The 14,399-nt window shown below is 36.0% G+C and overlaps 1 protein-coding gene across 6 annotated transcripts in view; it reads right to left on the bottom strand.

Moving 5' to 3' along the window:
• The window catches only part of ATP2C1 (ATPase secretory pathway Ca2+ transporting 1), a 177,215-nt gene that overhangs the window by 41,642 nt on the left and 121,174 nt on the right, over positions 1 to 14,399 (bottom strand). For all 6 annotated transcript variants that reach the window (XM_040480172.1, XM_040480174.1, XM_040480173.1 and 3 more), the window contains 6 exons: positions 13,835 to 13,901; positions 8,287 to 8,411; positions 7,317 to 7,414; positions 5,271 to 5,366; positions 5,094 to 5,183; positions 3,148 to 3,252 (listed from right to left, as the gene is read on the bottom strand). In XM_040480172.1, the coding sequence (XP_040336106.1) occupies positions 3,148 to 3,252; positions 5,094 to 5,183; positions 5,271 to 5,366; positions 7,317 to 7,414; positions 8,287 to 8,411; positions 13,835 to 13,901 (581 nt within the window). The remainder of the gene's footprint in view (positions 1 to 3,147; positions 3,253 to 5,093; positions 5,184 to 5,270; positions 5,367 to 7,316; positions 7,415 to 8,286; positions 8,412 to 13,834; positions 13,902 to 14,399) is intronic.

Raw genomic sequence — 14,399 nt, 5'->3', positions numbered from 1 at the left:
TTAACTTCTAATTTGTTTAGTTTTATGTATACCTATTATATTATCTCCAAACTCTTCCATGCAATATAAAGCCCTTCTCAATGATATTTTTCGTATGATTAAATGAGCAGGTAAACTATTCCTTCCACATTATTACTGAAGACCTCCTCCTTGGGTATTGTTCTCCTTTCCTTTCTAGTTTGAGTTGGCCAATTTCTAAGCCTGCTACATGACTGGTATGCAGGACTTCCCTTCACCTCTGTCCTGGGGATTCTTTGCACCCTTCTCCTGGTTAGAACTCACTGGGTTCAAAGTCTTCATTTTCCTTAGTTGTGTTTTCTCTTGGAATAACATATCTGCAAGTATCTAAGAAAAGGTATGTGGGATACACATTTTGGGACGTGGAATATCTGAAAACATTTTTATCCCATCCCCACATTTTTTAAGTTCAGTTGAGAATAAATTTACTCTCAATGTGAAGACATTCCTCTATTATCTTCCAGCCTCCAGAGTCCAATATTACATTTGAAAAGTCTAAGAAGCTACTTTAATTCCTAAACCTTTATATAAAATCTCTCCTTTGCCTCCTCTCTGGCCCCAAAAACCAGTGGAAGTTTTTAGAATTCTCCTTTAGTGTCCTCAAATTTCTTGATTATGGGCACTGTGTTTATCCCTTCACCCCACCCTTCTTTAATATAACTCATTGTGCTGAGCAGCTGGTGGGCAATTTTATTCTAGAAGCTGAGGTCTTTACTCTGGAAAATTTTGGTGTTATTTAATAAAACCTTCCCATTTTCTGTTCTCTGTTACCACTATGTTGGCTATCTTGTTTATATTCTAATTTTTGTACCTTATCTTTTATATTAAGCACCTCTCTGACTTTTTGTACCCCTTTCTGATAGATTCGTTGACTTTATTTTCAAAACATTCTACTTAAGGTATTTTGTTGTCATTTTCTAGGGTCTTTGGAAATTTTCTTCAGTATCCAGCATTATCTTTGTCTTGCTGAGACCCCTTTCCCTTTTGGTTTGGTCTGTGTCTTTCATACTGAAGACAAATACTTAGCAAACCTTGACTGTCCATTTACTTTAAGACTCAGGAAATTAAAGGTCTAGAAGCTCCATGGGCACTGATAGCGTTTATCAACTGATAGCCCTTGCTGTAGGGTGATGAGATGATGACCAAGAGTCAGTAAGCTCTACCAGTGAACAAAGAGCTTACGTAAGAATACTCCGTATTACTGGGATCTCCCTGAGACCAGTAAGCTTCCCTACAACTCTTCAATTTTTGGCATCAGCGAGTGAGGGTAGGAAGATACCTCCCTGCAGGCATTCTAAGAAAGTGGAGTTAGATGCTGGAGGCATGCTCTTCAGGACAATGACTTGCCCTTAATCACTCTGTTTTCAGTTGTAAGCCTTAATTCTGCCCTCCATTCTTGTTCCCAAGATGGGATTGCTGATATTCTACTGGGGTAAAGAAGGGCTAATGGTTGGGCCTCAAGAAACAGTGAAGGTTCTTGGGGGATTTCTACTGGTTCCTCACTCAGAACTTCAAACTGATCTCTTGCTTTTAACCTTATGTCTTAATCCCCACCTTCAAAGATACCTATCATACTGAGTCTTTTCCATCCTTTCTCTTTTTTACATCCTTTACTGACTGGCTGTCATTTTGACAGGTTCCAGGAAGAGAGTATAAACAAACGTATACTGACACACTCAAATGAAAGTCCTCTTAAGACAAACTATTTGAGCCACTAGGGTTATCTTTATGGTAAGTCTGCCATATCTGTGCCAGGCTGACCTCTTCTAGATCCTGAGGCACATCAGTGGGTTTGGGTTTTGTTACACTGGTTGGTTTTGTTTTGTAAGAGGAGATTTTCAGATCAGCATATGAGAAGAACAATCCCATACATCTTTCAAACTTATACCCTGCTGCTACCTATCCCCCACTCCCATAACTGAGATCAGTTCTCAAGCTGTAACATTAATGTACAACTTCCAAAGAACAACTCTGGTGAAGTTAGACTCAAAATTGCTGAAGTCAAATCATTAAACTTTACATGAGCCACATTATCTTGAAGTACTGAGTGACCATATATAAAACATAAAGAAACAAACTTTCCATGTAAACTCATATATGTATTCTTGCAGTCAAGGGACTCCTTTAGTCCAGGACAACAGGTGAAAATTATTTAACTCTAATGCAATTTTTGAAAGTTTTATGTTACAAGGTTTAAAGGCATTTTATTTTTACACTTTTATTTATTTACTTGTCTCCCTTCCCAGGAGTTCATAAAAGTTCCTTTAAAAATCAGACATCTTTTTTCTCCTCAGAGAAAGGAACAGAGTTCCTTGCAGACATCTATTGACAAGTTCAATGTTGGCCAACTTGGCCTTTCTTTTAAAATCAATTATGTTTCCTACTTATTATGGGTGAGAAATCCTCTCACTCATTCCTGTCTACAGAGATGTAATGGCTTCAAACTATTTGCTCATAGGGGAAATCACATAACCAATTATTAATTCCTAATAAAGAAAATACTAAAATAACATATATATTTTTTAAGGGCATGGCAAAAGTTTCAGCATCAAACTGGTAACAGCAGCTATGAGTGACATACTTTGTAGATAACTAAGAACTCTTATTACACTAACTTTATAAAAATTTCTAAAGCACCCAGGGACAAAGCGGTAGCTTGAAATATCACTGCATGTCATTTTGCCAGTTTGTAAGCTGGATCAACTAACATGAATTATACATATTTGGTAAACACTTTTCCACAAAATAATGTGGTTTTGTTTGTTCTGAAGACAAGGCATTCCTTCAGCGAAAGAATACTGATTGACACCAGAGAGCAGAAACCTATAATACACAGTCATCAAGAACAAAGATGTTGATAGAATCTGATGTCACAAGTTCTAGGACACTGAGACCAGGCTCCAACTCATTTTAAGCTATTTGCTCACGCAGCAAAACCGGGTATCCATACGCATGAAATCAAAGGGAGCATGAGAGCAACAAGGATGAGTTACTACGAATTATACACGCTTTAAAGAAACAGGCCTTTGCTTTGCTCAATGATCACTTAAAGCCAACGGAGGATAATGAGAGCACACAGTCATCTATGTTCAGCAGGATTTAGTAAGCACTCGTTACATGGAAACGTACCTGCTGTGTCCGGTGTACACACTTAACAGCCATCCACTTTTGCTCAGAGCTAAAAGGATATTCAGCTTTTCTGATATAGTCCTGTTGAAGCCCATCAAGACCCATCTGTATGACACAAAAAGAAAGTTAATTCTCACCAACATGGGACTATTTTTTTTCTTTAACACAACTTACAGCTAGGCTGGCTAGAGATATCTGTGGAGTATTATTCAAATAATGGTGACAGAACAGCAATACTCCCTCCATTTATACTGTATTTTTCTGAATGACAGCATACGTGATCAAGATGAAAGCCTTGGTGTGTACATACAGTGTAAGGCATGCTCCCTGGACAGTATGCAGACCAAATCTTCAACAGTGACTATATTAAAATCTCTGCTGGCTCAAATTCTGGAAGGAAGCAGGGTACCCAAACCATAAAGGTACCCAACTGATACTGAGTATGTACTTTTGTAATCAACAGAAGCTTCAGATTCAATTCCTTACTTCCTCGGGATCTAAATCCATCTTTCTTGTTGCTACCATCCTACTCCCGTGTACCTTACCGCTTGATATTCTACTACTACCAGGGTCATGTAGCTGTTCTTCCCAAAACCCTCTGCATTTCTCTCTACATATCCAAACTACTCAAAAACCTAGCTTAGTGCTTTTTGTTCTTTGTTATCTACTGAAACATGTTCAGACTTTTCTTCCTGGCTTTCAAAGATCCTCTAGAAACCCACCGTGCAATCTCTTTAACAATCCTGTGGGTTACTCAAACTCCCTTCTTGTCATCCAGGTCACCAATACATAAGCCACCATGCAATCTATGCTTATTTATTCCTCCATGCTTTTATCCTTGCTCTTTCCCTAACTTACTGCCTTTCCAAATCCTGCCTATCCTTCAAAACCTAGGTCTCCAGTCTGAATGTGCATTGTTCTTATATGTGGCTCAATGTCTAAGACTTAACTATCTACTATATTGGTCTACCTTCTGTTTGTTTCCAGTATGTCAGTGTCAACTCCCTACCCTAAAATGTGAGGTCCTCAGTCAAACGGAGGTGGTTTCACACACTCTCTTAAAAGTTAAGAGTGTAAGGTTAAGTTTAACACAGTAAATAACAGATAACAGATTCAACTTTTAAATATCCTTCAAAAAGCTATACAATGCTACTTTAGTTACAAGAGAACAAATGATAAAGAAATGTAGCTTTCTGAAAGTTAAGAAAACATATATTCTAAAAATATCAATTTTATTAAATACAATAACCTAAATTTCTATACTGGATCTCAATTCAAACAACCTCATTTAGAGGTATCCTGTTTCACACAAGTCTCAAAGCTTTCTAAGACTGCTTTTAAAAGTAGGAGTTTTAATTTTTGTTATGGAAGTGACAGAGTGGGCTTTAGGTTTCATATTTAATCAAAGGTAAGACTTAGAAGAGGAGACCAACTGGGAAAGACAAAAGGGTCACAAAGAACAGCACCCTATCTCCCCAACACAGATTCTAACTCTATACTCATTTTAAGAAATTGATAATGGAGGAAATGGGAAGACTGGAAAAAGAAAAGCTATGTCTTAATATCTTCACATGGAAATACTTTAAAGAATGTTTCCTTTTACTCATTTGAATGCTATAGTACTTCAGCAATTACACCCATTTACAAAGCTTTTCACACGAAACTCTAAATATTATGGAAAACAAAAACATTCTTCATAAGAAGAAATCCAGTCACTGGTCATTAATTTGTTTCTTGAACGTAAGGCATAAAGCTATACTGAACAGGCTGTATTGGCTCTGTAGTTCCAAGAAGAATAAAACTAGTCCCCAAAAGGCAATGTAAACAATGAAACATTGTGAGTTGTCTTCATTCTACACCTAAAAACTAGTAATACTGAAACTGATAGCCTCACATTCTCTTGTGAGGGTAGTATCTTGTATACTGAAGAGAGATCAGGCACATACCTTCATTGCAAGAGCGATTAAAGCTCCTTCCGTTGGCTTCCCCATTAGAGTGTTGTTTCTAATTACAGCATCATTGCATACACAGCCCGCCTAAAAGAAATACATGGAAACTATGAACCCATCATTGTGTCCTAAATCATTATGAAAAGTCACCTTCTTAGGGAATAAAGTAGTTACCTCAACAATTCTGCTAACAGCTGGGTTATAGAATCCATGAACTACATCACCATCAACAATCACTTCCCCAAACGGATTGTAGCCAACACCAGTAACCTAAGGAACATAAAGTGGGGTCAATAATTCAACCATAAGACAATGACAATACTCATGAAAACTGAAAACTATGATGAGTTATGTTCATTTTATACATTATGATACTATTAGTGTATATATTTAGAAAAGCACTTGTCTGAAAGAATATTTAACAGTTAAAAGAATATAGATTCTAATTTTTACCATAATGACAAACCTATAATTATACTAATAATTAAATTAATAATTATGACAATGTACAGTATAAGAAGAAATATTGTTAACATAATCTTATATTGTTTCTACTTATACTATAAAAAAAAGATAAACCATGAAAATCTCTATATGTAAGTAAGCTTTAAATTTATGTAACATTATATTTATGTAACATACTACATTTTCCAAGAATTCAAATCCATTTCCACACCTAACATTTGTGACAAACCTGAGACCCAGAAAACAGCAGAATTCTTTTTGCAAATATGCAGGAACAGAGACATTATGTGATTTATCCCAGCACTTACAAACTACTTTAACATAATATATTACACGCCAGTTTTAAAAATCAGAGGTCGAAACAAACCAGATACTTATTCTGTATGGCTAGAGCAAATCAAGTTAAATTTCACAATAAAATAAAATTAAATCAACAAAAAAAAAAATAAATCAACAAAAGTTAAATTTCACAATAAAAATAAGACAGTTTAGAGAATGTTAACCAATTAACAAATGGTTAATGCTCAACATATCAAAGTACGGGTTTAAAACAAAACAGCAACTTATATCCTACCTTCCATATCTGAACCATAGAAGCACATGTAACCCCAATGACCCAGAGTCATCCACAAAAGGCATATTCAACAACAGAGTATCAGGTATCCTTCCTTAACCAAATCTAATACCCTAAATAAGAACAGTCTCATTTCAAAGCCTATGTAAAATGGAATTAAATAAACCTAAATGCAACTTCTGTCAATTTGTCTAATGCTTACTTTGCTCGGCGAATTGGATATAAATACAATTTAAAATACTGTACCCATCCTAAGTGGTGTGAATGGACACACCAGCCAGAAATCCAGTAAAGACTGGGGGGGGGGGGGGGGGGGGGAGTGGAGACTGGAACTTGTCCTCATCTAGCTTCAAAATTAACCAATGCACATACACTGACATGCACTTAAGAAACTGCCAAAATGTAAGTTTTAAAATAAAGTAATTCATCTATTCATTTATTCTTTCAACAAGTATTTACTACTGTGAGGCAGGCCCCATGTTAGGCAACTTAATTCTGCTCTACTACAACTTCTAATATTTTAGAAAATTTTATCTGGACTAAAAACTAAGAGGCACGGAGTGCTATGAAAACAAATAAAATAGGACCAGTTCTGAGTGGTCAGCAAAGCTTTTCTAAAGAAGTAGCATTCGAACTGCAGTGCAAAGGATAGAGAGACATTAAACTGTCCTGTGCAGTGAGAACAGCAGCGAAGGTCCTGAAGTAGGAGGAATTTTGTCACACTGAAAGAACATAAAGCCAGTATATCTGGTGCACAGAAAGTGAAGTGGAACATATAAGGCTGAAGAAGGAAACAAGGAACAAAATACGTACGGCCTCAAGAGGCCACACTTCAGGATCCTGGTCGCAATGGAAACATCTTAATTAGGAGTGACTTGCTCAACATTTGGTTCTGAAAGATCCCTCAAGCTGCGTATAGAGCAAGAATAAGAGTTTGGTAACAAATGGCTAGCAGGGGTGCTGAACGGTGCTAAGGATGATGCAAAGTTTCTGGTCTGTAGAGTGTACAGCGTGTGCAAGTGGAGATGGATCAAGACTGGTAAAATAAGGGAAAGACTCTGCTGCTGCTGAATTTATAACCCTTTTGAAGATAAGACACTAGAACTGTGAGGAATGTCTACACACCAAGTTTCTTAACAAAGAAATACTGTTGTTAAAAAAAAAAAAAATCTATAGAGTACCTCAGCATGCAGACCGTCTGAAGTAAATATGTGAGTAACAGTCATTTCATTCTTTGTCAGTGTTCCAGTTTTATCTGAACAAATCACATTACAGCAGCCTAAAGAATAAATCATTACATGTCACCAAAAGAGTCAGAGGGGAATAAACAGGTTCACATTGAAAACAAATCAGACTCTGAAGCCTGTCCTGCTGCTCTGAATTTTGAACAAATCAAGTTCACTGATAATTTTAGATGTTTTCTCATTATGATTTCACCATAAAGTGATTACTCATGTTAAAATTAAAAAAACAGATTAACTGATAAATGTTGACTTTTTCTTATTAATTTGCAGTTGAATTTCTACAAAGCTTCTCAGTATTAGCTTTATATAATATTTCTAGAAAGTTTAAAGGTACCTAAATTTAAACCCATATAATTGTTTCAGTCAGAAATTTTAAGATATTTTGCCTTCTCAGTACTGTAATGCAAACTAAAAATTAAATTCAACATTTTTAGAATCCTAAATTTAAAAAAAAAGATATTTCACAGCATACAGAAAGTTACTGCAATTTTCATATCACACATAAAGTTGTTACAGCAACACTTAGCAACTGTTGTATATTTACTGTTATCAGAAATTCAACTGAAGTACAACATTCTGGGATCTATAATTATCTTTCTTGAGATGTCAAAGGAAAGTAATTCTACTAATTTTACTCTAAAGTTTCACCGGTTAAATAGATTTTTTTTACATGATTTAAGCATTACAACATCTCTGATACAGAAAGATTTCTCCGAAAGTCCCCTATCCTGAATGATACGCGTTTTTAAGAACCTTTTCTGGTTGTGAAAACCACACTTAACTTTGCCACAAGTCAAATACCACCACTCAAGCCTCTAAGACAAAAATGGTAACAACCTGCAGATGATTCACTATTGATGTACTCACACACTATTGCATAAGTATGCTCACATTACCACATACTTACCCAGAGTTTCGACAATAGGCAGTTTTTTCACAATGGCCCTTTTCTTCACCATTCTCATAACACCAAGAGCTAGAGTCACTGTGACCACAATGGGAAGACCTTCAGGAATTGCTGCTACAGCCAAACTGTAACCAATATATACATAGTATTGAAGCATAAATTAAATAGTACCTACAGCAATCAGTTCAATTGGCTGTGACTTAAAACTGAGGCTAATAAAAACACAAAATCAATATTGTCAATACTCAAAAAGTGGCCTCAAGAAGAAGGGAAAGTTGATTACCATTTATTGGATAACCTACTAACTGCCAGGTTAAGTGCAGTGGTTGAAGAATACAGGCTGTGACATCAGATTACCTAGATCTGTACCCCTGGCTTCCCCAATTTTTACCTGTTTGACTCTGAGCTATTATCACTCTACCCCTGTAGTTTAGTTTTCACATCTGTAAATACAGATAACAGTAATAGGTATTCAGACAAAAACTTACACATGACTGGTCATACCAGCACTATTTACAATCACCGAAAGATGTAAATAGTCCAAATTTCCATCAACTGATAAATGAGAAATTGTAGTATAGCCATACAATGTAGTATTCTGCCATTAAAAAAAAAAATGAAGTACTGATACATCCTACAACACGGATGAACCTCAAAAACATTATGCTAAGTGAGAGAAACCAGACACAAAAGACACATGGTGTTTTGGTTCCATTTATATGAAATATTAACAGTAAGCAAATTCAGAGACAGGAAGCAGTTTAGTGGCTGCCAAAGGCAAGAGAGAAGGAAAAATGGTGCGTGATCGCCCAGTAGGCACAGGGTTTTCTTTTGGGGTGATGACAAGTTCTGACACTTGATAATGGTTGTAGCTGTACAACACTATGAATGGATTTAATTCCACTGAATTGTACATTTTAAAATGGTAAACTTTATGGTATGTGTATTTTATTACAACAAAAAAATGTACTTCACGGTTTCCCTCTGCAATTTTTTAAAAATCAAATTAAGTCTCGGGGCGCCTGGGTGGCTCAGTCGGTTAAGCGTCCGACTTCGGCTCAGGTCACGATCTCGTGGTCCATGGGTTCGAGCCCCGCGTCGGGCTCTGTGCTGACAGCTCAGAGCCTGGAGCCTGTTTCAGATTCTGTGTCTCCCTCTTTCTCTGACCCTCCCCTGTTCAAGCTCTCTGTCTCAAAAATAAATAAATGTTAAAAAAAAAAATCAAATTAAGTCTCTATGTTTTATCCCACACCAAACACCCCTATAGGTAAGGACATATGTGTTCCTGTTCCTCCTTCTAACATTGTTCTCTCCACTGCTTCTACTTCCCAATTTCTATTACCTACCTTTTCTTCAGAATGATCTACCTTGACATCATTAGCATCCTGTTCTATAAGCATTATTAAAGGCTTTCATGCTCTGTTTACAGGTTAATTCCAAAAGGTGAAAGCCAATGAATGACACAATACCACTGGCTAAACAGTATACACTAAAGTCAAGAAATATGTGCGATCATTAATGTTCCCTTCTCTCTTTTGAACTATTCTATGCTCAAATAGAATCCTCGTTTCTTATGCTTCCATTAACTCTCACTGTATCAGGAAAAATAGGCATCAGTTTACAATCTAGATCTAGTGGACCTTTCCCTTCTTTTGTATCTAAGTTTTACTTTATAAATACTTTGCAAAGGAATAAATGGATTATGAAAAACTTCAGAAATTTTTAATTTTTAAAATTTTTATATAATGGTTAAATTTATCTTGAGAGAGGGGAGGGGCAGAGAGAGAGAGAGAGGGAGGGGGAGGGAGAGGGAGAGGGAGAGGGAGAGGGAGAGGGAGAGGGAGAGGGCGAGGGCGAGGGCGAGGGCGAGGGAGAGAGAGACACAGAATCCAAAGCAGGCTCCAGGCTCTGAGCTGTCAGCACAGAGCCCAATGCAGCGCTCGAACACATGAACTGGGAGATCATGACCTGAGTCAAAGTCAGACACTTAACTGAGCCACCCAGGCACCCCTAGAAATTTTAAATTTTAACCCCAAACTATATTTCTGGATTTGAAGGTATACATATATCAGAAATATGCAATGTCCTTTGGATGCAACTGCTTGTCAACTGTCATGAAGGAACCTGGAATATATTCACTTTACAAAAAGTGATTTCAGATTCAAAAAACATTTCCCATAGGTTATAGGCTTATCAATTCTGGTTTCACTTTTCGCATTTGTATCTTCAAAATGCAACACTTCTGAAATGTTGATGGTTCATAACTTTGTTGAAAAGTCATCTCTGTAACATAATTTTTAGATTAAAAAACACCAATTACAAGGGGTGTAAATGAAGTTTTCATTTCTATATCATCTATTTCCGTTTAATCACCTTTATATTAATACCAGCCTTCAGTATTTGTCCACTTATAAATGGTATAAAGTAAAAGCTGGCAAACAAATATCAGAAAAGATGAAAGAAAATGGTCACACATCCTTTTAACAAAAAGGGGTGGCCTAGGTTCTTGTTGGAAATGCATGATAAATTCCTTGATGTAGAATGACTAACTGAAAGAGAATACCTGTCCTTCCCTTTTTGTCCTAAGAAATAAACTTTCACTCATTAATTCAGGAGTTAAATTAAATTGAAGCTACCATCACCCAAAGAGTCACAGTATTAAGATTTCACATATATTATTAAATTTCACCCTCATCATTAGAGCCTACAGTAGCACTTTGTCTCTTTGCATTTCATCTTCCGGTTTGTCCAATAATTTTCCTGTCAATTACTCTTTGCCATTATGTGGGAAAATGAAAAATTACGATTCTTAATTTTAATGAGTGCAAAAAAGGGGTGGAGGGAGAAGAAAAAGACAACAACAAATATATCTCCGGACTTCTTTTATACCTTTGTAAATGATGATGTAATATTTTGGGCAACATAATAAAAGAATTAAAGGATAACAGAATAATGATGATTTACTTTATTATTACATCAACCTTGTAAGTGATCCCATCATCCTTCTGCATTCTTGTTTTACTGGTTTTTAGCACAAATGGAAATAATTATTACAATAATTGCTATTTCATTTGCTACAATGAAATAGCAAAATGTTTTAAGACATAGGAAAAATAAGGTCACTAATATCTAAGATTTATAAAAGTACAATGGACCCATATTATTACAAAATAGAATGAGTTTTATTCTATTAAAATATATTTTTTAATACTTTGTCCTTTGTAAGACTTTGAAGTAGGAATAAAAATCATGATTATATCAATCTTCACAAAGAGAACTGCTCAAAAAAATACTCAAAATCTAAAAATGAGTCCAACAGCTAATATGCTAATGTTTATTATCTCATCCTCATGCCCAATTTTAAATTTATTTCATATTTAACCCATCTTTTTTATACAGATTTAAGCCAAGAGTTTCAAATTGTATTTTTGCCCCTTTTAAGAAAAAAATATACTCCTTCACCCCATCACAAATGTCTTTTAACTTCTTACTCCATCTACCTACTCCTTGTAATCCATTTGATTTTTTTTTTTTTAATTTTTTTTTTCAACGTTTATTTATTTTTGGGACAGAGAGAGACAGAGCATGAACGGGGGAGGAGCAGAGAGAGAGGGAGACACAGAATCGGAAACAGGCTCCAGGCTCTGAGCCATCAGCCCAGAGCCTGATGCGGGGCTCGAACTCACGGACCGCGAGATCGTGACCTGGCTGAAGTCGGACGCTTAACCGACTGCGCTACCCAGGCGCCCCTTGATTTTTTTTTTTTTAATACATTGTTTTTGTTCTAATATTTGAACTATGACTTCCTATGCCTACCATAGAGCTATCATCTAGAATTTCTTTTCCTTATTAGGTACCTAGGTGAATTCCACTCTTACTTATATCCCATACATGATCATCTTCCTTTTTTTCATCTTTGTTTTGCTGGAATTCATACAGGATGGGGAAGGAATAAATTTTCTGATTACCTGCCTATTTATATTTGTAATAACTGGATCAATACTTTGGCTAGGCCTAGATTTACTGACTTAAATTCCTTTCCCCTCATACTTTGATAGCATTGCCCCCACTATTTTCTAATGTAATCCAACGTTACTATGGATGAAGGGTAGCTCTGTTCCCCTTGTGACCTGGCAAGGGTAGTATATCAACTATGTTACCAGGCAACACTGCTTATGATAAAGGGATCTCCTGACTGATAAATTATCTATGGACTGGAGGAATTATAATTTATCTTATAGAAGCCATTGCTTTGGGTTTCTAGACCGTAGGTGACTCTTACAACTGGACATGTTTCTTGCAAGCACCCTGGAAAGTGTATGTTCCCAGAGATGTTGGCTCCTGTGGAATATGAAACAATTTAACCCAGGGTAGCCCCTGCACTCACAAGGCCATCCCAATCTTCTTGTACCTAAAGCTGAACTACTGCACAGACTCTCTCATAAGAGGCATGCCTTAAGTTGCCCTGCTGTTCAAGGCACAGGTGCCAGATAGGACATATGAAAGTCTTGTGCAATGAAATGTTTAATAGAGTCTAAAAAGACCCCTTGGTGGAAACTGCAGTTGCTAACAAGAAGTTTGATACCAGTCGAATTATCCTTCCTTTATAGACAACCTGACTGGTTTTCTTTAATTTCATATGATGTATCTAGTTTGGAGTTTTTTTCATCTTGTTTGGCATTTACAGAATCCATATAAACTATAAAGATTTCACGTCTTGCTTCAGAAACAAAAAATATTCATGTATCATTTCTTATATAATTTCTTCTTACCTCTTTTGAAACTCCTATTAGTTAGATTGGCATTTATTAAATTATTCTTCATCACTTTTATTTCATTCTCTGTTTCAGACACTTTAGTCTATTTTTAGGGAACCCTTTTTAACTTTATATTACAGCCCTTAAATTGAATGTTTAATTTCAACAGTCAAAATCATAATTCCTAAAAACTTTTTTTCTCAGATCCTCTTCTACAGCAATCTGTATATTATAAATGCAGTTTGTTCACAAATCTCTGAAAATAAAAATGCTTTCCAGTTTTAATTTTTCTGCTATTTCTTGAAATTTTCATTTTCCTCTGAGATTGTTTATTCAGTTTCTATTATTATGGTCTTTCTCTTTCGTGCTGCTAGTTTTCAATTTGGCAGTCCTTAACTGTCTATTAATATATAAAATTGCAATATTGGGGGCACCTGGGTGGCTCAGTTGGTTAAGCATCTGACGCTTGGTTTCTGCTCAGTCATGATCGCCCAGTTTTTGTGGGATTGAGCCCCATGCCAGGTTCTGCACAGTGCAGAGCCTGATTGGGATTCTGTCTCCCTCTCTCTCTGCCTCATGTGTGCACTCTCGCTTTCCTTCTCTCTCAAAAATAAACATTTTTTTTTAAATGTAATATTGGACAGATAACACCAGACATCTAGTGTGCATTTTCTCCACTGCTAGACACATGGTTTTCATTATTCTAGAGTTTATTTCAATACATGCCTATTAGAGAAATAAGAGAGAGAAAAAAGACTTCAATTTATAAACAAATGATTATTAGAACTTACCTTACACTAATTGTAAACATTTCCAGGATATCTTTTCCTAGTAACCAGCCAACCAACATGATGATACCTGGAAAAGAATCAAATAGCTATTTCTCCCTTTTATATAAAATCACATCAGTATAAATGGGATGCTGAGGGCAGTCAAAAAGTTCCATAACATAAAGGAGAAGGTATATCAGATCACAGTTACAAGATTTTAGAAAAATTCATTAAGCAGGGGAGATTAAAATTAATGCTGCTTAAAGATAACGTTATATACGTGAACATGCGTGCACATACACACACACACACACACTTTACCTTCTGTTGCCACTGCTGCCACTCACCCATTAAAGCAATAATATCTGAGAATTACCACTATAAGAAAACATTACCAGTATTCTCTCACAATAGGGAAAAAAAAGAAGGTAGCATAAGACAGATAGGTCCTCTATTTATTATCAGCTTTGCAAAAATAAACCTTGGAACTTTACTTCTCATCACTAAATATCCAGGCAATACATATAAAGTTTATATTGCAAACAAAGGAATACTTAGGACTTGGCTGAAAGAGTAATACATCTTA

Source organism: Herpailurus yagouaroundi, unplaced genomic scaffold (assembly GCF_014898765.1).
Source record: "Herpailurus yagouaroundi ecotype Mexico unplaced genomic scaffold, PumYag 159, whole genome shotgun sequence".
NCBI lineage: Eukaryota > Metazoa > Chordata > Mammalia > Carnivora > Felidae > Herpailurus > Herpailurus yagouaroundi.
The sequence above is the reverse complement of the archived record's forward strand: the minus strand, read 5'-3'. Positions and strand labels throughout refer to the sequence as shown.